Raw genomic sequence first — 26,531 nt, 5'->3', positions numbered from 1 at the left:
ACAAGACAGCACCTGGCTTAGACATTTTCAGTCGAAAGCAGGATTCTCAAGCTTTCTAAAAAGAATCATACTTTATTATTTTCATGAGATTTTACTGAAGAACATGTAGAACAAAATGACATCACTCTACAAATGGCTGTTGTGAATCAAGACCCATATCTTGAGTATTTTATCCAGTCAAACATGTTACTATCAGATTGTGCGGTCTAAGCTGTGATGTAGCTTTCACTCATTCTCTCCATGAAGTGACATATGATAACACAGAAATGCTGCGCAAGACATCATTTTGAGATGGTTTACAACGATTAATCACGTGTAGCTGAACGGCCATTTCGCACAGTATTGTGGGATAGATGTGTATCATTTACGGACCACCATTGACAGAAAATTAGTTGATTTACAAGCCATGTAATATTAGACGACGATATCACATATTATGTCAGACAGTAGCATACCATCTCTGCCCAAACCACATTCATCTCCCCAGTAGACTAGCCCTACTTTGACACGCTGTACGAACTAAATAAATACATTTTTTGTCATTCATTTTAGCATTTTAGTCGGCAGTTTTTAAATAACAAAATTCATTACGGATGCCGAAGGTTTATGGGAATGAGAAGACGGCATCTCACCAGGCAGTGCTTAAAACAGTGGAAGAAATATCCTTCCAGTATGTCCAATTTCGAAAGAAGCTATTTATCACTTGGACCTTCATCACTGAAGTCTACAACTTTTATCTGCCATTGGCTACTGCTTTGACTATAAAACAGAAAACACCTTCGACGTTAGATAGCTAGAATAAACATGACGTCGCCTTGCTCTTGATACTGGAGAAGCGCTGAGGTTGTGTGAAAACAAGGTTTCACTGAACTTCTACTGGGTTGAAAAAAATCTGAAAAATTATTTAATACAGGTTTAAGATACTTCTAATGGTAGTCTGTCTGTGGACGTAAACATTATTCAGACATTATTCAAGTGTTGTCTTTTACTTTAAGTCACATGCTGGCTTTCACTCCAGCCGTACATGGGAAGGTCTCTAAGCATTATGCGGGTGGTTGTGGGTTTTCTCTGGGGCCTGTCTGGTTTCCTCCCACAATAACGCTGGAAATAAATAAATATTTCTGTTGCCTCGTGCTTGTTAGGCTGAGGGATCTCTTAACATTTCGCATTTCTTAACCAAGATTAATCTATCACAACTTGTAAAGTATACCCTATCATCCCTTAAACTTTATCTGCCAAATTTCAAACTTTGAGGGAAAATATGGATTTGAGGATATAAAATAAGATGTAATTTTGTCAACTACACACATGAGTTGCTGTTTACATTCTCATTTTTTTTTTGTTACAGTCTAACTTCCCTCAGCTGTGTCAAGAGCTACAGCTTGAGGACAGTGGTGTATGGTCATCCTTCTCCCGCAGCAGCCAGTGTGAGCTGGAGTTTCCAACATCCATCGAGAAGCGCACCACTCTGTTTCAGCGGCTGCTCCTCGTGCAGGCTGTACGGCCAGACAGATTACAGAGCGCCATGTCTGTGTTTGCATGCAGAGCTCTGGGTAAGTAGGCACATCAGTGTGATTAAATATTCAGGCAAATCTGTTAGAGATCAGGGTTCGTATTGTTCCTCAACATCCTGGAAAGTCAACAGATTTTGGAATATTATTGCGAATCATGAAAACTTGCAGAAGCAATGTGTCGCTAACTGCTCTTTTTCCATTATGAAAAATGTATAAATCCTTGATAATGGTAATCATGTACATGTAATTGTAGCAAAGGTAACATATATGATAATGTATTGTTCATTGGAAAAGTCCTGGAATTCTATTCCCTAAAACTGTAATGTATTTAGCCTTGTGCTTTGGTGATTTCACTTTAGCACCACTCTTCCAAGAGATAACTATGCAGCTCTTTATGTCATATGTCAGAAGCTCATATGTCTTGTGTGTCCCAGATTACTGAAATACAACACTTGCTCCTTACACACCTTCTGTATTGTCAGGTATGAAAGAGCTGGCCACTCCCAGTGTGAACTTGAAGAGACTGTTCCAGCAGGAGACTGAGCCCTCTGAACCTATCCTTGTTGTTATCTCCCCTGGAGCTGATCCATCCCAGGAACTTCAAGAGCTGGCTGCAGAAACCATAGGCTCAGACAAATACCATCAGGTGAGATGCACAAATACCGTTAATTGAACGGTAGTATCAAACAAATATCCTCAGATGAAACCCAGATATACCTACATGTATACCACCACACCACAATCACTAATACCATCAGGCGAGGTTCAAGGGTACCATCAGGTGAGACTCGCAGATACCATGAGGTGAGATGCACAAATAACATTAGGTGAATTGTAGACTCAAACAAATATCATCAGGTGAGATGCACAAATACCGTTAATTGAACCAAAGTATCAAACAAATATCCTCAAATGAAACCCAGATATACCTACATGTATACCACCACACCACAATCACTAGTACCATCAGGCGAGGTTCAAGGGTACCATCAGGTGAGACTCGCAGATACCATGAGGTGAGATGCACAAATAACATTAAGTGATGCTCATAAAACTCATCAGGTGAGACTAAGAGGTACCTATGCCACCACATAACGCTGACGAGTACGATCAGGTGAGGCTCAAGTTTACCATCAGGTAAGACTCACAAATACCTTCAGGTGATACTCACAAAAATCATCAGGTGACACTAAGAGGTAACTATACCATCAGGTAATACTGACAAATAATATCAAGTAATACTGAAAAATACTCACAGATGTTAACCTATTAGACTGTGTTTTATTTATTCCTGACTAGGTGGCGATGGGTCAAGGTCAGGCTGAAATAGCCATGCAGTTGTTACACGACTGTGCCCGCAATGGAGAGTGGCTTTGTCTGAAGAACCTTCATTTGGTTACAGCCTGGCTTCCCCAGTTGGAGAAGGTCAGTATTCCGTGTGAACACTGAGTTGTCATGGTATCAAAGGAAGATTTGGATGATATATTTTCATATATATGGCTAACGTTCCAGATGAGATTTAGATGTCAAGAAAATGTTGTTCTCTGTTATGTTGGCTTGGTTTTGGTCGTAGCCCAAGTGCACAAAATTTATAAGTGTATCATTAGATAACAGCAAAGACTAGCTCAAAACAGGGATCTAACCCTTAATCAGCGAAGTTGTGTGTTTCCATTCGGTTTCCAGTGATTCAGTTGACATAGACAAAGTAACATAATCAACATGTTCCACCTGACTGATTACAGACTAGCAAATCATTTCTGAGAATGACAAAATTTTTGTGTTTGCAGTAATTTTTGCTTTTTTTTTTTCTTGTGGAGAAATTTGTTTTCCACCGTCTTTCAAACTGTTTATCTCTCATTCACATAAATGATACTTTTAACTTAGTATATACGCATGGAAGAATGTACAATTTCTTTATTGCAGGAGATCAACTGCCTTCAGCCACACCAAGAGTTTAGATTGTGGATGACAGCAGAAGTCCACCCCAAGTTCCCCACCATCCTCCTCCAGTCCAGTCTCAAGATGACATACGAGGTAACCTCCCTTGAGCCCTAAGATTGCCATCTTGGGAATTAATGAATGAATTAATGGGCCTTTAATCCAGCATTGTTGGATAATTCACTTCAATATTGAAATTTATTTCTTCAGTTTTTGGGGTTTTTTTAGTCTTACTGTAATTCTTCAACCTTTTCACATGTTTGTAGTGTGTTTATTTAGGCATATTCTGAAGGCATTGGTCTTTGTGGACTGATAAAATTATAATATTTTGGATGTCCTAAAATTAGCCAATCCAAACAATTCAATTTTGTCTCCAGATCAACTTAAAAATGGGCATAAATTGCACTGAAAGTTGTTCTTGTATGTGTGAAAAGGCTGTTAATCATTGTCATTTAAGATGCCATGTACAATATTCATACAGTACTCTATTATACCTACTTAGGCTCCCCCAGGAGTGAAGAAGAACTTGCAGCGCACATACGAGTCCTGGAGTGTGGACTACGTCAGTAAGGGAGGCAATGTCATCAGGTCACAGGCCCTGTTTGTGCTGGCCTGGTTCCACGCTGTTGTACAAGAGAGACGGATGTACATCCCCCAGGTTAGTGCTGTATCCCAGAGTGTGGACTAGGTCAGTAAGGGAGGCAATTTGATCAGGTCACAGGCCCTGTGTGTGCTGGCTGTTGTTCAAGAGAGAAGCATGTACATTCCCCAGGTTAGTGCCATGTACAGTACGAGTCCCAGAGTGTGGACTTCGTCAGTAAGGGAGGCAATTTGATATCAGGTCACAGGCCCTGTTTGTGCTGGCCTGGAAGTTCCTGAAAACTGTCTATTTCTTAATGTTTTAAGGTGACATGAGTATAAAACAGGCCCTGTCCCTATCAGTCATTCTCAGTAGTACAGGATGAAGAAGTTATATTTTTTGTGCAGCCCTAGGATATGGCAGATGGTTTGAACTGTTCAACATATTATCTGGCCTTTCTGTTTTCAGGGCTGGACCAAATTCTACGAGTTCTCATTGTCAGATTTACGTGCTGGGGCTGACATACTGGACAGGTTATGCTCTGGCCGTGAGTATCTCTATATTAAGTTCCCAGGACTTCATTGGGTTCTGTTTGTCAGCCAGGAAGACTTGTAATTTAACAATAAGAATATTTGTGAAATGAAAACATGTTGTTTTGAAGTACATGTAGCTCCAAAATTCCATTTGGTGATATTTCTTAATAATAATGAACTCTTGTGTACCTATGTCTTCTTGAATGCTCTGAAACATGTTAGATACATGTCTACAGATATGTGTTTTAATTGTGCTCAGTACGCATCTTTAATCATCTAACCGTACTTGAATCTGGTTGGTCGACCAATAAGCTTTATAGCATAGTTCAGGGGCATAGAAATTCTTAAAGAAGCAAGTACATTTTTGACGTTTAAATCTATCTCCAAAATTGTATTTGTAATCTTCAAAAGCCAGTTTCACAAAGAGGCATTTTTTTTATCGTACATTTATTGTACAAGATTTAACACATCACTTTTACAGTATCATTGTCCCATATGTGCGATTATCGTACTTGTACGACATCTTTGTGAAACATGTGACTGATTTTTCTATGCTTCTGCATGAGCATTATTTCTAAGTAAAGTATTTACTTATAAATTTCTGATTTAACAAAGCACTGCTGACCAGTTTGTGTTTTGGTTTCAGTCAAGGATGTTCCCTTTGACTTTATCCACGGCCTGTACGAGTACGCCATCTATGGAGGTAGAGTGGACAACCCATTTGACATCCAGGTCATGGCGTCCTACTTGCGCCAGTTCTTCAACCATGCAGTGCTCTCCCCTCACGGCAAGAATAAGAAAGTGGGACCTATCAAACTGCCCAACTCTACCAGTCACAGGGTACGTCTTTTAATTCTTCATGACGATGTATAGCCTTACAAAGCACAATACCAAGGCACCACTAATAAAGCTTCAGTTAAGACCTTTCCTGCACTAAAACATCTAATGTTGAAACCAAAGGATATGTGGAGTAATGCAGTACACAATCATTACCACCATTGTAATCCATATTTAAAGTATATCTCAAATCTCACAAAACAGCTAATGTTGAAATGATGGAAAATGCTGACTGTTATAGACATTCACTGCCTCCACCAAAGGACAAACAGTATGACAATTATAATACTTCAGGCAGTATTTATCCATGTTACCAGGATGTGACGGTTTTCTTGCTCAGGCTCCGCACCATCACATGCAGATGTAGCTGCTGATCTTTAAATTTAACATTAATGCATTCTGAGCCGATTCTATAAATCCATTTCTGACTTCAGTCAAAATTTAATTCTTCTTTGCCAGGCTTAATTTTTGGTAGTGGTATTTGAAATGTGGACAAATTTGTGTTAAGATAATACTGATGAGGTGGACACATTTTAATTTCTGAACCCGAAAAATGAGCTTTATGAATGTGTTTCAAGTTTTGACTAAAGTCAGAAATGGCTTTGAGGAATCGCCCCCTGAGCTGTATTGTCATATAGGCATGTTGACTGGTCCCAATGGCTCAGTTAGTAGGGCGTCCGCTTGTGGACAATCGTGGGTCGGGTCACATTTGAGTTCCTTAAAAGAGGAAGTTGTAGCTTCCTTGCTTGACGTTCAACATTAACCGGAAAGTGTAACGACTGGTAGACCCGTTTCAGTATGATGGCTCGGGTGGTGGGTCTTACTTGCCCTTAGTAAGTCTCAGTAAAGCAGCACTAGATATAAGAGCAGTGGAAATAATGGCAGTCATGCATCAAGGAGGCACATTACATGCACTCGAAGGACTCCTTTGTCATCATATGACTGAAAAATTGTACAATGTTAAACCCTAAGCACTCACTCACTCACTCACTAAAATGATCTGCTGTCTGTGATGTGTACGTGCTTATTGTTATGCAGGACTGTTAATGAAATGACAATTTGCTGATTGCTCTGTACTTCCAGGATTATGTCGAGGCTATTGAGTCATTGCCAGAGTTTGACAAACCCTCTTACTTTGGCCTCCCTGAGAACATTGAGCGTTCAGCTCAGAGGTTTATCAGCTCTAACGTCATCTCTCAGCTCCGTGTTCTCATGAGGGTTGACTCTAAGGAGAACAAGTTTGACAAGGACATCTGGGCTAAGGCACTGGGACCCATTCTCAACCTGTGGAAGAAAATTAACACGGTTTGTTGTTGCTGTTCTCTTTTTCTTGGCTGTTAATGTTCAGCTGGATGGGTTGAAGAGTGTTTATTGTACGACAGTGTGGTAGTTGGTTCAAATCCAGCTCTGGCTGGTTTGACTGCTGCTTTAAGGAGGTTTGTCAGGCATCTGATGCATGGTGACGGTATACCCCACCAATAAATCTGACCACTCTCGTACTATCAAGTAAATAAATAAATAAATAATTAGATAAATCTTCGTGATGGTTCTTGTAAAAAAAAGACATTTAAAGACATTGACTTATCAGTTATAACTATGTAGAAAGAAGAGTTGCCCTATATGGAAGAGAAATGTTGTGATCATTATTACATGTGCTTTTGCCTTGATGTACATCACAGGGCTCACAGTTGATTCAAATGAAGGTGCTGCCCCCTAGTGACACATCAGGTCATGAATCTCCCATCGTGTCATTCCTGAGACTGGAACGGTACAATGCTGTTAAGCTAGTGCAGAGTATTCATACCTCATTGGCTGCTCTCAGCAAGGTCATCAGGGGGTCACAGCTCGTGACAACTGAGGTGCAGAATCTGGCTGCCGCTCTTCTGACACAGGAGGTAAGATTTTGTGTTTGCCTATCTTCATTTATCTTGGGTAGAAGCATATATGACAAACTTTTACCAAATACATGTATTTTTTATGTGATACATTTTGTGAAAGTTAATTTGTCTTTAATTTAACATGATGCAGATACAAGTAAAAAATAAACACATAATTGTTGTACTCTTTAAGAAATACCCATTGAGCCTCTTGTTGGCAGAGAAGACTAATAAGTTGGCCAAATCATTGGCCATTGAGGTTGCAGGTTTTATTCTCATGCTGGTGTGAGTGTAGTGTTGAGTCACAAGGTCTCAGGAACATTGTCCTGGCAAGGTGCTGTGATTTCCCATGGGCTATACATGCTTTTCTCACCATTTGTAAGCCCACTGCTGCATGCAAGGGAAACGTTTTTCCCCAGCACGAGCTGGACTTCAGCTCTGTACAAGGCACCTGAGTTATTGTGATGCACTATTAAACAAGCTGACAGCTAGACCACAAAAGCACCCATCTCATTGCTTTTAACCATAACAACTGAATTACATACTATGACAGGTCTGTTAATGAGCCTCATTTTAATGTCAGATCCCGATAAGCTGGCTGAAGAAGTGGGATGGACCTGAGGACCCATACCAGTACTTGAGAGGACTGGTGTCCCGTGCCATTGCCATACAGACCTGGCTGGAGAAGGCAGAACAGGATTCTCTGCTCAGGGACACTCTTGACCTGTCTGAACTCTTCCACCCAGATACCTTCCTCAATGCACTCAGACAACACTCAGCCAGGTATGATGCTTTACTATACACATAAAACTCTTCTTCTCAGACCCCTTCCTCAACGCACTCGGGCAACACTCTGCCAGGTATGATGCTTTACTATACACATAAAACTCTTCTTCTCAGACCCCTTCCTCAACGCACTCGGGCAACACTCTGCCAGGTATGATGCTTTACTATACACATAAAACTCTTCTTCTCAGACCCCTTCCTCAACGCACTCGGGCAACACTCTGCCAGGTATGATGCTTTACTATACACATAAAACTCTTCTTCTCAGACCCCTTCCTCAACGCACTCAGACAACACTCTGCCAGGTATGATGCTTTACTATACACATAAAACTCTTCTTCTCAGACCCCTTCCTCAAGGCACTCAGACAACACTCTGCCAGGTATGATGCTTTACTATACACATAAAACTCTTCTTCTCAGACCCCTTCCTCAAGGCACTCGGTCAACACTCAGCCGGGTACAATGCTTACAATACAGGTAAAACTCTTCCACACAGAAAACTTTCTCACCGCATTCAGACAACATTTTGACAGGTAAGATGCTTACAGTTCAGGTACCAGCTTATGCTGGTTTCCTCTCCAACCTTATGTGGGCAGGTGACCCAGCAACATGTGGATGGTCGTGGGCTGCCCTCGGGATCCACTCGGTTTCCGCCCACCATAAGACTTGCTGCAGTCGTATAAGTGAAATATTCTTGAGTATGGCATAAAAAATAAATACAATACAGGTAAAACTCTTCCACACAGAAAACTTTCTCACCGCATTCAGACAACATTTTGACAGGTAAGATGCTTACAGTACAGGTACCAGCTTATGCTGGTTTCCTCTCCAACCTTATGTGGGCAGGTGACCCAGCAACATGTGGATGGTCGTGGGCTGCCCTCGGGATCCACTCGGTTTCCGCCCACCATAAGACTTGCTGCAGTCGTATAAGTGAAATATTCTTGAGTATGGCATAAAAAATAAATACAATACAGATAAAACTGTTCCACCCAGACACCTTCCGCAAAGCTCTCAGACAATTGTGTTTTTACCCAGCTAGTGGCCGCCTTGTGTATAGTGAACATGCCTGTTGTTGAAAGGTATATCTCCTTCATCCAAACACCTTGCTTGTAGTAAACATGTGAAATTAGTTTTGGTTTATGTCTACATTTCTGGGTGTAACTTACTGTATGAAATCAGGTAAAGTGTATTCTGTAAGGTGACCCTACAGGTGACATACATGTACAGTTGTAATAATAAAAACTTTGCATTGACCATATTACATTAAGGCCTGTTCATTAGTGATAGAAACTTTGCATTCACAATATTGTAGCCAGGCCAGTTCTTTAATCATAGGAACTTTGTATTGACAATATTGCAGCAAGACCAGTTCATTAGTGATAGAAGCTTTGCATTCACAATATTGTAGCCAGGCCAGTTCTTTAATCATAGGAACTTTGTATTGACAATATTGCAGCAAGACCAGTTCATTAGTGATAGAAATTTTGCATTCACAATATTGTAGCCAGGCCAGTTCTTTAATCATAGGAACTTTGTATTGACAATATTGCAGCAAGACCAGTTCATTAGTGATAGAAATTTTGCATTGACAGTATTACAAGACCAGTTCATTAATGAATGATGGAAACTTTCCAATTGACAATGTTACAACAAGGCCACTCCTTTAATTATAGAAACTTTGCATTGACAATATTGCACCAAGGCCAGTTCTTTAATGAATGATAGAAACTTTGCATTGACAATATTGCAGCAAGACCAGTTCATTTATATTTGTTTATTTCATCAGTGTTTTAGGCCGTACTCAAGAATATTTCATTTGCAAGACAACGGCAGTTCATTTATATTCTATCATATATTCTATACTATACTCAGACAGAAGCCCTATTTATATAAAAGATTCATCAATTTCCTCTGTATTGCTATTTTATTTTGCCATTTCTTTCAATTTCATCAAATTAAATTAAAGTACATATGAACAGTTTGATGTTCTTTCAAATATTTTATGAAGTCTATATCTCTATGACCAGGGATATCGGTTGCTCAATGGACAGCCTCAAGTTTACCTGTAGCTGGAAAGGCAGTATTCAGGGGACAAAGATAAGTGTGCGTATTGGAGGCTTACAGCTGGAGGGGTGTAGCTTTGATGGATCCCGTCTTTCTGAGAACCAGAGAGATTCCCCCAGTGTGGCAGCTATCCCACCCTGTGTGGTTGCCTGGGTACCAAAGGTATGTCTAACATCATCTGTCTTTCATTGCATGTGCCTTTCATTCATTGCATGTGCCTTTCTTTCATTCTGATGCCTGAACTGACATTTGTCTGAACAGAAACGAGGATGGAGGAATGCTCAAGCAGTGTATGCAAGGTTTTGGATTATGAAAGTCTTTAGTTTGTGTTGTTTAAAATATCTGATTGTCATTGAATACCATAATAATGAATGCAAACAAATAGTTTTAGTTACATGTAGTTTCTCCACTGGCTAAGAATTGGTCAGCTTGTCTTTCCATCATGAAACTTTGTTGGTTAAGTGCCAGTTGTCTGCAGCTAAAGTTACACATTAGTCTGTACAAGTACGTGTAACTAAGACTGATGTGATGCTTGAAGTGAAAGAGTTTTTTTTAATTGCATTGAAATGTTTGAATTCTATAATGGGTTTTCTGAACTATACACCCTAATTCTTCAACGTTTTCAACCACCTCTGCAGCCAATATTTTGAACATTCTGAGAGAACTGTGGGTGTAGAGAAATAATTTGCATAGCTTTATGAAACTAGCATCTTTAATGACAGAAACAAATCAATTTAGGCATCGATTTCATAATAATTGTATGCAAAAATTCCACAGGAAAAAAGTGCTTTGGGGGTTGAAAAGGTAAAAAGAGTTACATTAGCTGGTGTTTGGGTACTCTGGCATCACACTCTAAAACGCGGCTTTGAATGTTGGAATAGCTCTTATTACCTATGAGTATAACTTCAACGATAAAAAAAACCCTGGTGATGTGACATCAGGGCATCTGGCCGTTTTAAGAACCAAAAGAAATTTCTTTTACTTCAATGCTTAGTATCCAAAAGAATTCTCCCTCGTGACTGACTTGACTGGATGTTACATTGCAGGATACGCCTGACCCTTACGGACTAGACAGCACTATCTCTATACCAATCTACGCCAGCAGTGAGCGGGACCGAATTGTCGCTCGCTTGGATGTCCCATGTGGTGGGAACCCAGAACAGTGGCTGCAGTGTGGGGCCGCCATCTTTCTGAAGGCTCAGTGAATGTCACCTCTCCAACACAAACAATCCGAATGCTAACGTGTATCAATATCACTGTCTTGAATTGTCTCCCCTTCTTTGTGGTTGTTTCGTGTTCAGGGTAGCTTTATCAAGCGATTCTGCTTGTTAATAACAAGAGAGTATATGTATCTGTTTTATGAAATTAACTTCAATGAATTTTTATTAGTTTTTGTGTTTGTTGAAACAACTTTACTTTACTTTACATATTGGAGTAAAAAAAAATACTGTGTAAAAATTTTGAAAATATATCACAATTTCTGTATATTGAAGCTCAGTAATATATCTGCTGTTTCACTGACTTTTGTGCTGAACTCTTTCCCATTCTGATTGTGTAGCTTATTTTTAATTAAATACAAGTATAGAAGTGTAAAGGGCACGAAGTGGTGTGATCCGTCAACTTACTTGACAATATAGATACTTGTGCTATATCAACCCTCTAAGATACCAACCCTCAAACCTCTATACAGATGTCAACCCTCTATACACTGTTTCTGTATATATGCTATTACTGTTACTGTTAGTACATGCAAACCGTCCACTTTGCCGTTATTTTTCACTGTTGACATAGCCGTCATTTTCTTTGTCCGTCCATTTTGTCATGTGTTGATACTGTTTGAACTGTGATAGACAAGAGTTGCCTTGACATTAAAACTAGAAACTTAGAATGTGTGTTTTTAGTTATTCTTTTTCAATTACTCGTTGGTATAATCTTTAACAAATTCAGGGAAATACATCATTATAAAGTGACAGTTCCACTTAACTGGGGAACGTAACGCGTCTAAAACGAGTTGGTCCTAGCTGTGAACCTTCACAACTTTTGTAATATGTCACAGTTTCTGTAATATGTCACAATGTCTGTATAGTTGTGTTCCTATTAAAAGCAGAGACATAGTTTACAAGCACAGCCTAAAACCAGAGAATATGTTCTTGCATAGCTTGCAACGGACTTGTGTAGATCGGGAAAAGTATACATTTACACACTGATATTTGCGCTATACTTCTATGGGTCTAAGACACAAGCATCCCCTGCACGCCATGGTGGACATCAATAAGTGAGAATTCAGACGGTACACATTTAACTTTTCCAAATCCTTTCTGTTTCACTGTACAAGACGGGAAACTACATGTACAAGGATATCTAAAGGAAGTGTCCTGGAGATTCTGGCAAAAATCAGTTGGTGCAAATCGAGTCGAACATTTGCCATCAATTTTCACAAAATATCAGCGTCGTTTGTGCGCGTGTTACTGTTCAAAATGGGTAATAAAGTTCAAAGAATTTATGAAGCGGGTCCCATTATAACGTCATCAAACTTAAGAATCATCCTAATCAAATAGATCCAGTCTAATATTAACTGGAAGGCAATTTTGCTTTCTTAACCGTGAAGAAAATTGAACCTCCATAAGGCTGTATTACTGGACAGTTTTCGAGCATGTAGTTTTACGAGATTGTAACATTTATTGCAACATCAGACTGATTTGTTTTGGTATTAAATTTAACTTTTATTTGGCAAGGAAAAATCTGCACGAAAAGTCTGAACAGAACAGATCGGCATGTTACTGATCGAACTGGTAAAAAGGAAACAATTGTCTGACGATTTATATCACCGTTACGCGGGTGAACTTCAATTGCCCATTATGTTATCGTTTGTAGAAAGCGCACAATACTTTGTGACTTGTCAGGCTTCATCCTCGGCGTAATCTGAATGAAGTCAACTTAGAACGTCTTGAAAAACATTGTATGTGGATAGTTATAGATTAAAGCAATGAAACGAACAGGTGTCTTTGTTGAAGGAAAATTGGCTGACTTGGGATTGCAACTCTTGATTCATTAAATCCTGATGCAGTGGCACGTACACTGTATGTTGGTATCTTGATCTCCCTTGAAATGCAGTCTTAGATGAAGTCGACACGTAAAACTCCAGATTTCCCAGTTCAACAAGTCTGTGTTTGGCAACTTTCCAAATTCTATGCGTATAACGGGTAAACAACAATTTTTATATCCCAAAAGTCTTTCATACAGCCATACGTTTGGGCTGCCAGTGGATGATAACACGATAGTAGAGTCACCTTCAACCCATATATCCTTCCAGTAACCAATATACATGTGTATATATATATATATTGGACCCTCAACGGTAGTAACCGATTGCTGTCAATGCGAGAAAACTGTCCTTTCAGCATTGTTCAAGGAGCCTGTAGATATCAGGTCATTTTGCCTCGATGTTTTTCATACTTAGCTTTCACATCGGGGCTGTACTTCACCAAAGGTTTGTATTCTTCACGGATGGCGGCTTGCCGGGATCGAACTCCTGGTTTCTTGTACGGGTCCTCGTTAGAGTTGTTGATGCTGCGTAGTGTGGCTTGTAGGTGTTTCAGCGGAGGTAGTTTCTCGTAGCCGTGTTCGGGGCTGTTGTTGGTGACTCTATTTGTACTGAGGGAGTACTGGGTAAGAGTGCGGAGCAGAGGGGAAAGCGTTGGAGGCGGGGTGAACTTATCTCCCGACACCGTCAACTGGGGTAACTTTTTCTTCCTGAGATGAGCGTTTTTGTGGGACACAAGGCCTTTACAGATCCTGTCCCTGGGTGGTTTGACGGGCTCAGTACTGTGATGATTGCTCTTCTTCCGGGAGTTGATGGCTAATGTCCCTGTGTTCTCTTGGCCTTCAATCCATTCTAAATCCTCTTGTATCGTAGGATTAAACCGGTTGATGACGTACCGCTTGTCCAGAACCGACATTTGACGTTCACCCGATCGGTTGATAGACGTGGAGAGTTTTACAGGGTAAGAGGGCAGGGATGAGCTTCTGATGGGAGAGGGTTGGGCACGCGATTGCCCCGCCTCGCGGTACTGAGGATAGGATAGGCGAGACTGAGACCGTGGTATCTCCACAATATCACCATCTTGTTGGATAGGCGGTCCTTTCATTGGACTGACTTGTATCGGCTCGAAATATACATTTCCATTATATCCTCGCCAAGCCTAAAAAACAATAACACCAAGGAAACACATTAAGTAAGCTGTCATCGAAATGAAATCACCATGGGCAGACAGTACAGCTTTGTGCAAATTCATTTGGTGCCAAGCCAAAATGAAGAGGTGAAAGTTTACAAGATGGCCGAAATCATCTATATAACATATATGGGCTTTATTTGGGCTATTTTGCAGGCCGCCTGTAGAAATATTCTTGGAAAGGGACCAGCGGACAGCTAAATCTTGAATTAATGCTTCGAATCACTGTACCGTTGTAGTTGCAAACATTCCTAGACGGAACTATTATTATTAAACTTAATTATTTATTTATTTGATTGGTGTTTTCCGCCATACTTAAGAATATTCCACTTATACGACGGCGGCCAGCGTTATGGTGGGAGGAAAGCCCGGGGCAAACCCATGACCATCCACAGGTTGCTGACAGGCCTTCCCACGTACGACTGAAGAGGAAGCCAACATGAACTGGACTTGAAATCACAGCGGCTGCATAGGGGAGAGGATCCTGGGTTTTTGCACTGCACGATTAGGCCTCGGAGGTTTTATATTGTTATTATCAAAAAGACTCGATACGAAAGCTATATTGTGATTATTAAAATGAGTTAAGCCTATTACTCTAGTGATTCCAACCAAACATGTGGCCAAATATGTCAGCGAAACTGCACTAATTTCAACTAGGTTTTCTTAAAGAACAGAGCATCTTTTAGTTGTCACACACACGAATGCCTATATAGTCTTGTGGCGAGCCTACCTTTAATGGCGGCATAGGGACAGGTTTGTTCTGTTCCACGTAGAAGTATTCTGGATCTGGGATGCCAAACGGGTTCATCCAGGGACTTTCCTCTATCTGTTTGCTGACACACCGCGCGGACATCAGGTTCATGGCCTGTCGGTAGATAGCCTCTCGGGATTCTGTTCCCATCAAGCGGGATACATTCCTGAAATGAAAAACCCACACAGCTTTTATGGACAATTGGATCAAAATTTCTCAATCCTTTACAATACGACGTCTTTTGCACACAACAACTTATAGCGACTTCAGGACAATTGTAATAGGAAGACGGATTATTTTTTCCTTTCGGCCAGATTTTCTTCAGCAAAAAAGCTGACTTGCTGTCCTGATTGTAAGCGAAATAACCCCATCCTTTGCAGGAAACACCACGAGGCATGCGCGTTATGTCTCTGTCATATGTATCTACATAATACTGATTGTATTACGTAGTACCATGAGGCACTGGACCGTAATGCTGTATAAAGTTGAAAGTTAACGTCCTGTTGGAGCATGTGTCTTTCGTGGTTTGTATCTGAACTTTGGGGCAAAAACCATCAGTACCCATATAGCACCAAGGTGGATAGACCATAAAAGAATGGCCGTCCACACCCCTAGCCCTGTCTAAACACAAACAACAATACAAGCAGTTAATTTTGGTTCCTCGTGCCTTTGGTTCCATGCATTTGTACTTTTTGGTGAAGACCGTTTGTACATGTACCTCGAAACAAAGCGCCTAGTGCCAGCGTCAAGGAAAGGTCGTCCAAACTGCTAGCACTGTCTCGAGAACTATAAAACTTACTAGCAGTCAGGGTCCCGTGCCTTTGGTTTCAGGGATTTGTGCTTTTTGGTGAAGACCGTTTGTACATGTACCTCGAAATAAGGCGCCTAATGCCAGCGTCAAGAAATGACCGTCCAAACTGCTGGCACTGTCTCGAAAGAATAACCAACCCTTCTATCAGTCAACGTTCTCCCACTTGGGTGCCACGCAATTGTACTTTTTGGTTACCTTTTTGTACCTCGAAACAAAGCGGCTAGAGTGAGCCTCCAGGAATGACCATCAAAATACTGGCCCTATCTCAAGAGAACAACGATCCCAATTCGAAATAAGATGGTATCTTTCAGGAGCCGAAATACAATCTAGACGGAAACCAATGCAAATGTAGAATCCGCTGTTGATAAGGGGCCAACAATGAGGGCTGAGGATAAGTCAATCAATGACTGGCTAATCGATGAGGTTGTATTGTGTCGACCGGCCAGAACGGATCAATGTGTTAGGCTGTATCCAGGGTACAGTAGCCCGTCTAGGAGCACTGTAATATAACCAGAAACAGGTGCAGCAATATGGCAGGGTTTGTGGTATCTGACAATACTGCTGTGTCATCAGTGTTTTACCATGCAGTCTTTCAGGACTGAATCAACGGAACAGGCATACTAGTGTTAATTGTTCTACGATGCAATGTAGATTTGCCTGGATTTAAACGGGAAAACAGGAGACCTGAAAATTTGTAATGCTCCGGTGGGACGATACAGTATATAGAAAGCATTAAGCTCTTTCAAGTCTTTCTTACATTCAGAATGGAAGAAAGTAAGATTGGTCAGAATTATGGTAATGTTCATTTTTATGTACACAATCTTGCCGTCGTCTTCCCGTATCATTTACACACACTGTCGACCATGAAGAGTATTCTTGATCCACTGTACATCACGTATAGTATGTTCAACAAAAATAGCCTTTAACTTCATTTCTAGAGGAGGTACGTTCAGAAACCATGACTGCAAAGATACGGGAGTTACTTTTGGAGATACCGGTAAGGTTCTCCTCCATGTTTTTACGTTTTGCCTGTTGAACGACACACACACGATTATATGCGCTCTAGAAGTTATGAAGAAGCTAATATAATGTCTTTTATACAAATTATTGTATTGTTATATAAATAACATCTGTATCATAAGATGGTTTTGTTTATAGAGTAAGTGCTGCATTTTTAATTTCTGTATTATTGTCGATGAAAAACATTTTATTACAATCACATTTAATTTAGGTAATACCTTATATACACACTGTTATTGGCTGCTACACTGACAATGCCCTCCCAGTGTTCTCGACCTATCAAAGTAACCTAATCCAAAACCAATAAGAATCAGCCCACTGGCGCAGAGAACAATTATCCATCTAATGTTCCTTTGATGTACAGCTCGGCAATCGCGTATCAGGTAATCGATATATCCGTTATCTTGTAATGGAATCCAGGCGTTTCATGTGACGGGCATCGAGAATCCACGTTCAGCAATCATTTATACCGTTACACGGACATAGCATACCTACCTGTATAGGCTGGTTTTGTCGCAAATTAACCTATATATTGGTTGCTAGATGAAATAGCGTGTTGTCATTAATTTATTTAATTTTAAATTAACTAATGTTAGAAACGTTATATATATGTGATAAAGACCTGTCGTCGCGGTATTACAAGGTGACCAGACTGTAGAGAAGAGATTATTAAAAATTATTAACATATGTGATCTTCTTTTAAAGGCATATTTCGCATGTGTATCGACATACATACACAATCTGTGAAATGTACCGACAAGTATAAAGCCACTTGAAGGAACGTCAACCTTCCTCCTGTTTATTTTACCACTGTAATGTTTCTACTATGGACAGACTTTATTTATTCCCAGCATGGGTAAGGGCCTGCTCAGTCGTTAATGGGTGTTGTGCGACATTCTGTCAATTGCTACCACCAACACTTTCGTTTAAATGTTCTTTGTTCATGCTCTATTCAGTCTATGACCGCAAGTACTGGTGATCAAACTGAACCACCCCCAACGGAGCCTCTGTACCTGCAGGTCTATGCATGCCTTGTGTTTTATGAGTGTAGCTGTCATGTTCTCACACAAGAGCATTATGACAGATCTGATCTACCTGAGAGCCAGGCCCTACAGCCATAAATCATGCTAACTACATGCAGCTGCCAACAAAGGCACGGCCTTTCGAGTTTGAATCAATATTCCTGTTGTTATCTGACAAAATTTCTGAAGATGTCACTTGTAAATTAGATCTGTTTGAATTTAATTTTCTCTAACACATGTGAGATTTGATTTCTCGGGTTAGCATATCATTAGCATCAGGTTAAACGTCCGTTTGAACAATGATTCTATTCCAGCGAACCATTGTGCTGGCCGCCGTTGTGAAAGTGAAATATTCTTGAGTGCGGCATAAAATACTAATCAAATATATAATATTCCAGCGAATTTAGATGTCCATGTCTCTGTGTACAGTGCTGCCACACTGAAGTTTCAGGCAAAAATACACAAGACATGACACCACATCAAATCACAGTATACTAACTACAGACATCACTCCACACCTAGACGTAGTATACCGAGGCCAAACTTCACACTACATCACGTCACAATATATACTGACACCAGACAAAACATGCAAAACACGAGAGCCAGTCACAGCATACTGACTTTCAACGTCACACCACACCTAGTCGTAGTATACCGAGACCAGACATGATACCACATCTAGTCACGGTGCATACTTAGACCAAACACGGCACCACATCTAGTCCATTGTATACACTGACACTAAACGTGACACCACATCAAGTCACAGTATATTCTTTGACCAAAGATGGTACTACATCTGGTCATAGTATGCTGACACCAGACATGACAACACATCCAATCACATTATATTGAGACCAGGCATGACACCACATCCAGTATACTCAGACCAGCAGGAAACCGCATCCAGTAACAGTATACCGAGGCCAGACATGACACCACATCCAGTCACAGTATACTGAGACCAGACATGACACCGCATCCAGTAACAGTATACTGAGACCAGGCGTGACACCACATCCAGTCACACTGTACTGAGACCAGGCATGACACCACATCCAGTCACAGTATACTGACAACTGACATGGCAACTCATCTAGCCGCTCAACCTCATGCTGTCAGAGAATAATGACACGTTTTCCTTCCTGACGTCTCTGGAACATGTAGTTGAATCTAAGAACTGTTCAGACTAAAGTGCTCGGCAAACACGCTTGTGACAGACCGTTATGTAAGTTAATGGCTGACTGTGGCGTGGAAGGCCAGAGATTTCCAAAGTTTACAGAGGTTATCAGCACCAGGGCTGTTATTACACATGGAACACGACTTCGAGCGTAAATGACAAGTACTAGTACTAGATATTTACAGCTGGCTATGTTGAAGCCTGACGGGCGTCTAAGGGCTGAATAAAGAAAGGCATGGGTTGGTTCTTGAAACAACATCCACCTGTAGAATTGTTTTTATTTATTTTTCACTGATTGATGCTTTTTACTTACACAACGACAGTGAGTTTGATAGGTGAAGGAAACTGGTAAACCACCGTAAAGTCATAGCCCAAGAGAGACCTGAATTCGAATGTGCGACCATGTCAGCGCTTATGCGACGAATGATTCCTGGTGATAAGGTGAAGGTATACAATTCCCAAAAAATGTCCTAACAATTATCCTCCTTCAAGGATAAAAAAAACTCCAAACCCATTCAACGCAGACTTATTGTAAACAATGGCATCTGACATATTACCACCCTTTGATAGTTATCTGAGGCAGCTGGTTTATGGGCTCCAAATCACGACCAAGATACCAAGGATGTAAGTCCGTAATACGATGTGATGGATGTATTGTGACGATGTGTGTGGGTGGGAAATGGGGTCGGGGGTGAAGAAAGACTCACCTGGAATGAAGCTGTCTAGACTCTGTCCCATCTTGATAGTCAACAAGGCAACTGACCGGGGTATTCGCCTTTCCACGTAATCCCGCCGAGTTCTGCAAGTCTGCACTACTTCCACTTCCCGGCCTTTCCTCTAGTTTCATGTTTTCATAGCTAAATGACACTAGAGACTTGTCCCCCTCTGTGGTGGAATCGATAGGAGGAGCTGTCTCTCGTTGCTCCCTCACACCAGGACAATCACGTGATTCTGGTGAGTGTATCTCTAAGGAATTTTCGTGTAGATCTGATGGTAAGTTTAATTTGATGTCCCCCGAGTCCGTCATGAATACTGACGGTCTCATTTTCATTTCTTCTTGTGTTACCCTTTCTGGTGAACTTCTTCGGAAGCTTTCATCGAGTTGTAGACGATGCTCCTCGCCGTCACATGACTCACCGGATGCAGGCTCATTTTCTTCCTGTATAACAGTGATTCCCTCGGCCACCGAGCCCAGCACTGCTGGTTTGATGCTGGCAGGCTGAGTCCAGTCCATGTCTTCGAATTCAGAGTCCGTGAGGTCGGCGCATTCAGCATTGTCCTCATAAATCCCTAGCTCATCCTCACCCAAATCCTCCACACCTTTTGTCCTTTCCGGTACGCCCTCCTCCATTGTCATGGTAACGTGCCCTTGGAGAGGTCGCGGTACTTCCACTGCTGCCATCTTGAATTTTCGCTAAAAATGTCAGTTGGCGGGATTGTTGATCAGTTCATCTCGATGTCCTGAAAAGCCATAAAGACAATAAATCAAACATAAGGAAAACCATGACGATAAGTAGATATGTTTCTAAAAAAGACTTTGCTGATGTACACTGAAAATCATTCACAAACTATTGTTCTAACTGCGGATAAAGACTTCGCCATTAAATACCATTAGGCTACGAATTGTTTGTAGTAGTAATGTTCAGCTTTGGCCTCAATTCCTGTTCACCCATTCCAGAAAATCCACATGCAAAGTGTAGCCTACAGATTTGACGGACAGCCTTAAACTATTAAGATACACACTAGTTTGGCAACGGTATAGATGTTCCGTGGCCGATTCCATATTGCCATTTCGATTTAAGTAAATATTGAAAGCCTTGTCACAATGCTTAGTTGTTGAAACTGAACGTTTAAATTTTGACATTTGTCTTGAACCTGATTAGATGGTCATAATTTTAATTTCTAGAGCCGAAAAATAAGCTCCAAAATAGTATATGTATTTGAAATTTTGAATGAAGTCGGAAATCGCATTATGTAATCGTCCCTTGGTACTCACTATCTGTGGAAGATATCTTAAACGTTTGGAAAGCCAGTAGCTCGTTTACCGTCGTCACTGCACGCTGCTAATCCCGCAATGTACTCGTTATCCACGTGAGCCATTCACTTTTAACTTTCGATAACCTTGCATTGTTTACAGATTGACTTCAGAACCGTGCATAATATCAAAATCATCCTACATTCCACTCTACAAATTGCAAAATAAATATACATTCGGAATTCACCTTCACACGAGCTTTTATTCCTATGGTCTCTTCTTACGCTGACAACATAACTGTGTGTGCTATCAAAAACATACCTGGGAGGTACTGACATTGGCACTGGTTTAATCCTTACCTTCACAAGTGTCCGCTATATTATAAAGTTACGGAGAACAAGCCGGTGTCTGTGATTGTATACCCCCTTAGTAACATGCCTCAATACACATAGTGTATTGACTTTAGCCAGGAAGCTTAATCTCTGGACACTTAAAACCTTAACATACCGTTTGTTGACTATAACTTAACTAAATTGCATTATAGTTGCTGTGTTGACCTCTTCAAACGGCTCCCACCTGTCCCAAGGCAGGACACTTACCTGGTTGCCAGGTATAAACCTGGGGCAATTTACAACACCGTCTCTTACTCTCTGTAGGGCACTCACCTGTATTGTGACCTGCCGATAACCATTAATGACAAGGTCATCCATGTTGGTGTAAATATTCTCATAAACCTGACATCTGACAATTATATAATGCTGCTTACATGAGTTTTTTCTTTTCATATGTGTGCAGGCCAGCAGGAAAGGGACAGCATGTATTGTGGGGTGACTTTAGGCAATCACATGGTCCAACAATAGCATAGTTTGCGCGTTCTCTCGTTGAAACGCACAAGGCAAAGGAATATTAAATATTAAGTCGCTCGTTTTAGAACTGAAAACTCTGGCTTGGTTTGACAGTTTGCAGACAAACAAGTATTTGATCTACTTCCATGTTCACTGGCCACGATGAAACTGCTGTTCTCTGAAGAGTTGTGGCAAAACATCAAAATATGCGCCCTTTGCGTCCCACTTATATCATAGCATAAATACCAAATAATCTTGCATACGCATTGATTAAAGGTAAAGATCTCTAAAACCGAAGTAGGGATCACTAAAGAGACCACTTAAAACCATATGTAAATATACTTTCATTTGTTTTTTTTTAGATTTTTGTGAAAATAGTTAAAGGCGCTCAAACATTTGAATTCTGGGCTTTATGGATCATACTATCAGAGGTTAGGAACTCTGACGTAACAGTAAATTTTTCCAACTCTAATAACGACACTGAATGTCAGAATAACCCTCTTTTACCCATCAGTGATAAGATTACTGAAATAATGTTTCCAAAAAGATGTGACGTAAGAGTTCCTAGATACAGTCAGTATGGATCATAAAGCCCACCATTGTTTTCAAATATTTGAATGCCTTTCAACACTTTAAAAATCTGAAAAAAATATATGAAAGTGTTTTTAAGCATATTTTTCAGTTGTCTGTATGATGAACCTTACTTCATATTTTAGCTTTCTTTTACTTTAAGCTTTGAGCATGAACTATGTACAAAGGCGTTGTTTTTTGTGTGAAAACTGCTATTTTTTATCTTCACCGTTCCTGCATGCAGAACACATTAATATGAGTTTGGCAGTTTTCTTTCAATTGCTTGTCAGATTCTAGATTTTGTTTAATTCGAACAATATTTGTTTGGATGCATCAGCACCTTGGTGCCTGTATTTACCGATTAGTTAACACATGTGCTGGTCTAATGTTATGTTAAGTAATGTTAACTATAACGGCGGTGAATACGTCAGATGTGTTGTGTTGTAAACGCAAGCAATTTGTGCTTTAAGACGCGAAGAAAACCCAACGAAGGTGGCATGTCCCATTGTTACCCATATTATATGAATGAGTAACGTACCAGTATTCCAGTAGGGAAGCAATATACCGTCTGATATTTGTCCTATACTTAAAGCTGGTATATACTTCATATACTACATATATAAATATTCCTCTCTCTGCTAGCTCTTGTATTACTAAAATCACCTGCTGCTATTGTCTAAACCAGGCGTTATTAGTAGAGTTAATGAACACAACAGATATCAGACATGACCACACGTACTGTTAACAATGAACGCACCTGTGATCAGATCACATGTAACACATTAATGAACTGATGCTTGTTTCAGATTACCTTATTGACCAGTTAATCCCAGTAAAATTCCGTCCTCAAGTCACCTTTCTGGCTTTGTTTCATCCTATACTCTAACGATTTCTCGTCCGCGCACAGTAGTGCAGTATGTAGGCCTCTGTGGCGGTATTGTATGTGTCAACGGATATATACGTATATGTATGCGTAGTCTCTTATACAATCAAAGTTACATCGCAACATTGCTTCATGGACCGAGGTTTGATCTCCGTGCAGAACCTTGCCTCAGCGATCTTTACTCTGCCAATCTGCCAGTGCAGGGGCTTGAGTATCTCTCACCTTGAGTCACGCATTTCACTTTGTCTTGAGCGTATTTCAAATCCACGACTCGCAAATATCCTTGTATACTAATGAATTTCTTCCAGTCGATGACAGAAGAAGTTTACACAAAAAGCCAGCACCCTCGTGGTCAGAAAAACGAACGACACAAAGACGTTCTTCAACGGTAAAACGCGCACAGACCCGGTACGTGTATGTCCTTCAGGGGCTCCAAATCACTACATGGAAATGTTCTGTCAGTTGATAGGATTGATTCTTGCTTTATCTTGTCGTCAAGCGTCAGGCCAGTGAACCATGACCATCAGTTTAGGACCCTTATACACACGTTCAGAGATTCTATGAGAGCTAACTTCCATATGTACAAACATTGCTAAGTGATTCCCCTGACCACAGACAAGAACGCGTGTCTGTTCAAACCGACATTGTAGGTGCGGGCGTTAACTAACTGGTCATAATCTCCAAAGACCGCACCGACTTCAAAAGCATTTTAGAGAGCTAATCGTCATCGAGTTTGAAAGCATAGCTTTCAGCTATTCTTTTCGTTTACAAACGTTCTGTAATTTTCTACAAAGCATGCATAGGTCTAAATGTGTAAAATCATAGGGGTAGGCTTGGTGTAACTGGATATATATCTGAATAGGTTCTATAGACGTAATGTATCAAGTTCTCCAACTGCCTCTGCTTAGTCCGGGCAGGAATCCTCCAAGTATACGAGATGAGGTCAGCGGTTGAAATGGACTCGTGAGTCTCTGGATGTGAGTCCGAAAAAAAAAGACCATTAAATTTGACTTAATGTAAAAATTCAGTGCGTACAAATAATGATAATAAATCATCACATAACTTACAATGCAGCCGATCAGGTTAAACAATTATCTTAAAGTGTTATATCTGATAATGGTTATAGCATTCACATATGCTGATATTGCAAAACTGGGATAGGCGCATATGAAAATTCTTTTCAAATTCAACATGGCGATGTTCGGTACAATTGTTATTAACTTATCACAAGAATCCATCAGTAATAAAATTCAATATTTTTTTCACTCGGTGCAAATATTGAATTATTGAAAATGAAAACTTCAATTCATATTTCAATTCATGAATATAGATTTCTGTTTAACTCAAATAAATATAGCATGATACTGGAAAATATATAAATATAAAAAAAAACAATGAATATATCAGTTCCACAATAGTGCATTCGTAAAACCGGCATTCAAAGTATTCAACAATGGGAAAGTCCAAAAGCCAATCACAATATAAGTGTTGTGTATGTACTAGGGACTCTGGCGATGAGGTAAACGTGGGGAATCCGCATGCACATTCTAGAGGATTAGTGTCTCCGGAATCTTAGAAGGCACAACGTAAGCACATTTGTGTACAGAACACACTCATATTCCATGCATGACTTGCAATTTCACGTCATACCAACAACACCAACAACGAGTTCTATACAGTTTGTTCTTGTCGTACTGTCATGAATCACTTCCGAATTTTTTTTAACTTGCCCTTTAAATATCGAGCATGCCAAGCAAAATATAGGACATCCCAAGCAAAACACCGGACATGCCAAGCGCATGAGTATAGTGTTTGTTCGTCAACTAAGTGTCACCATATTTCCACCATTTATACCTTCACGAAAAGGTGCTGTGATTTGTGATTTCTATCTCTACGGTTTCCTCATCTGCAATTTATACCCCTGTGGTTTGAACCTCCATAATTTTTACCTCTATGGTCTGTTTATCTGCAATTTGTACCTTTATGGCTCCTATCGCCACAGTTTGTACGGCTACGGTTTTTAACTCTGTTCTTGATATAGCTTCAGGATTTATAATTCCACGGTGCGATTGTAAGACCAAAACAAATTCGTATCATTTGATAGACGAGTTCAAACATGTCTTGCGAAAATCTTCCTGACTATTTTGAAAATGTAAAAAAGAGACAGAGAAAAAATAAATATTAGTATGTGATTACTTTCATTTATTTCTCAGCACTGAACTGAAATAACTTTGGTGCAAAAGTGTTTTAATTGTGATATGAGCTTTATGGATAGTACTAATAATGTTCAGCTCGATTATGCTGCATCGGCTCACCCCCTCTTTTATGTTCACATGCATATACGTCTCTTTATCTATTCTACATATTCTTAGAAATCTATACTTAAACATAACACACTCGGTTTGGTTTAAATTTAACATACTTGACAACCTTTCTATGAAAAAATAAAATCAAAAAGCGTTTCGTGTATTGTTTTCAATAGTTTATATAACGATGGTTAGCCTAGGTAACATTACGAAAGATAAGTAATCTTAAAAACCATAACCTGGCGGGTGACGATATAACCTATCAGAGAGTAAAAGCAGCCCTTAATGTAGCTGCTAAATGAACTGCAGATCTCGTTCAACTCAAATTACTCTATAGCAGATGTTTTATTTAAAAGTCCTTTCACATTTGATGGCGGTTTTCATTAGCGCCCTCCTTGGCTCGTATGACCATGTGTTTTATTCTATCTTTATACATGGTTTACTAAGATGAGTAAAACGGATAAAAAGAATAAAATTGAACATTCCATGATATATACACTTAAAAATTACATTGTACTTAGTATTTCGTAATTTTTAACATTCGCAAAGTGACTTTTGTGCACTGTAAGAATAAAAACGTGGTTCCATCCTTTCTCTCTTACAGGACTGCACTACATATGTATACACTTACTAGATACACGTGTCATAAACTAAATTTCGAGTTATTAGCCGAGAGATTTATAATGACTTGATTTATCTTCAGGTTCACACTTGTGAAATAATGAGTTATCACAGAATGAGCGTAGCTACATTACCTGGTGTGGGTACAAAGCGGGCGTGAAGACCTGGTGTATGGTGG

General features: G+C 40.1%; 2 protein-coding genes across 6 annotated transcripts in view; one reads left to right on the top strand and one right to left on the bottom strand.

Annotated features, from left to right (window-relative positions):
• The window catches only part of LOC135474034 (cytoplasmic dynein 2 heavy chain 1-like), a 69,021-nt gene extending 57,011 nt beyond the window's left edge, over positions 1–12,010 (top strand). For all 4 annotated transcript variants that reach the window (XM_064754018.1, XM_064754016.1, XM_064754017.1 and 1 more), the window contains 12 exons: positions 1,349–1,553; positions 1,997–2,160; positions 2,814–2,939; positions 3,438–3,548; positions 3,955–4,110; positions 4,501–4,579; positions 5,212–5,405; positions 6,486–6,707; positions 7,082–7,297; positions 7,863–8,062; positions 10,098–10,296; positions 11,181–12,010. In XM_064754018.1, coding sequence (XP_064610088.1) covers positions 1,349–1,553; positions 1,997–2,160; positions 2,814–2,939; positions 3,438–3,548; positions 3,955–4,110; positions 4,501–4,579; positions 5,212–5,405; positions 6,486–6,707; positions 7,082–7,297; positions 7,863–8,062; positions 10,098–10,296; positions 11,181–11,339 — 2,031 coding nt within the window. In that variant the 3' untranslated portion in view covers positions 11,340–12,010. The remainder of the gene's footprint in view (positions 1–1,348; positions 1,554–1,996; positions 2,161–2,813; positions 2,940–3,437; positions 3,549–3,954; positions 4,111–4,500; positions 4,580–5,211; positions 5,406–6,485; positions 6,708–7,081; positions 7,298–7,862; positions 8,063–10,097; positions 10,297–11,180) is intronic.
• Positions 12,011–12,842: 832 nt separating this feature from the next.
• LOC135473796 (uncharacterized) lies at positions 12,843–26,531 on the bottom strand. Of its 2 annotated transcripts, none has more exons than XM_064753692.1 (4): positions 26,488–26,531; positions 19,861–20,614; positions 15,097–15,283; positions 12,843–14,336 (listed from the first exon to the last, which is right to left on the bottom strand). In XM_064753692.1, the coding sequence occupies exons 2-4, from the start codon at positions 20,553–20,555 to the stop codon at positions 13,560–13,562; spliced, it is 1,659 nt and encodes a 552-aa protein (XP_064609762.1). In that variant the 5' UTR covers positions 20,556–20,614; positions 26,488–26,531; the 3' UTR covers positions 12,843–13,559. The 2 variants fall into 2 exon arrangements, with proteins under 2 accessions (XP_064609762.1, XP_064609761.1); XM_064753691.1 differs by lacking the exon at positions 26,488–26,531 and adding an exon at positions 23,355–23,528.

Source organism: Liolophura sinensis, chromosome 8 (genome assembly GCF_032854445.1).
Source record: "Liolophura sinensis isolate JHLJ2023 chromosome 8, CUHK_Ljap_v2, whole genome shotgun sequence".
NCBI lineage: Eukaryota > Metazoa > Mollusca > Polyplacophora > Chitonida > Chitonidae > Liolophura > Liolophura sinensis.
The sequence above is the reverse complement of the archived record's forward strand: the minus strand, read 5'-3'. Positions and strand labels throughout refer to the sequence as shown.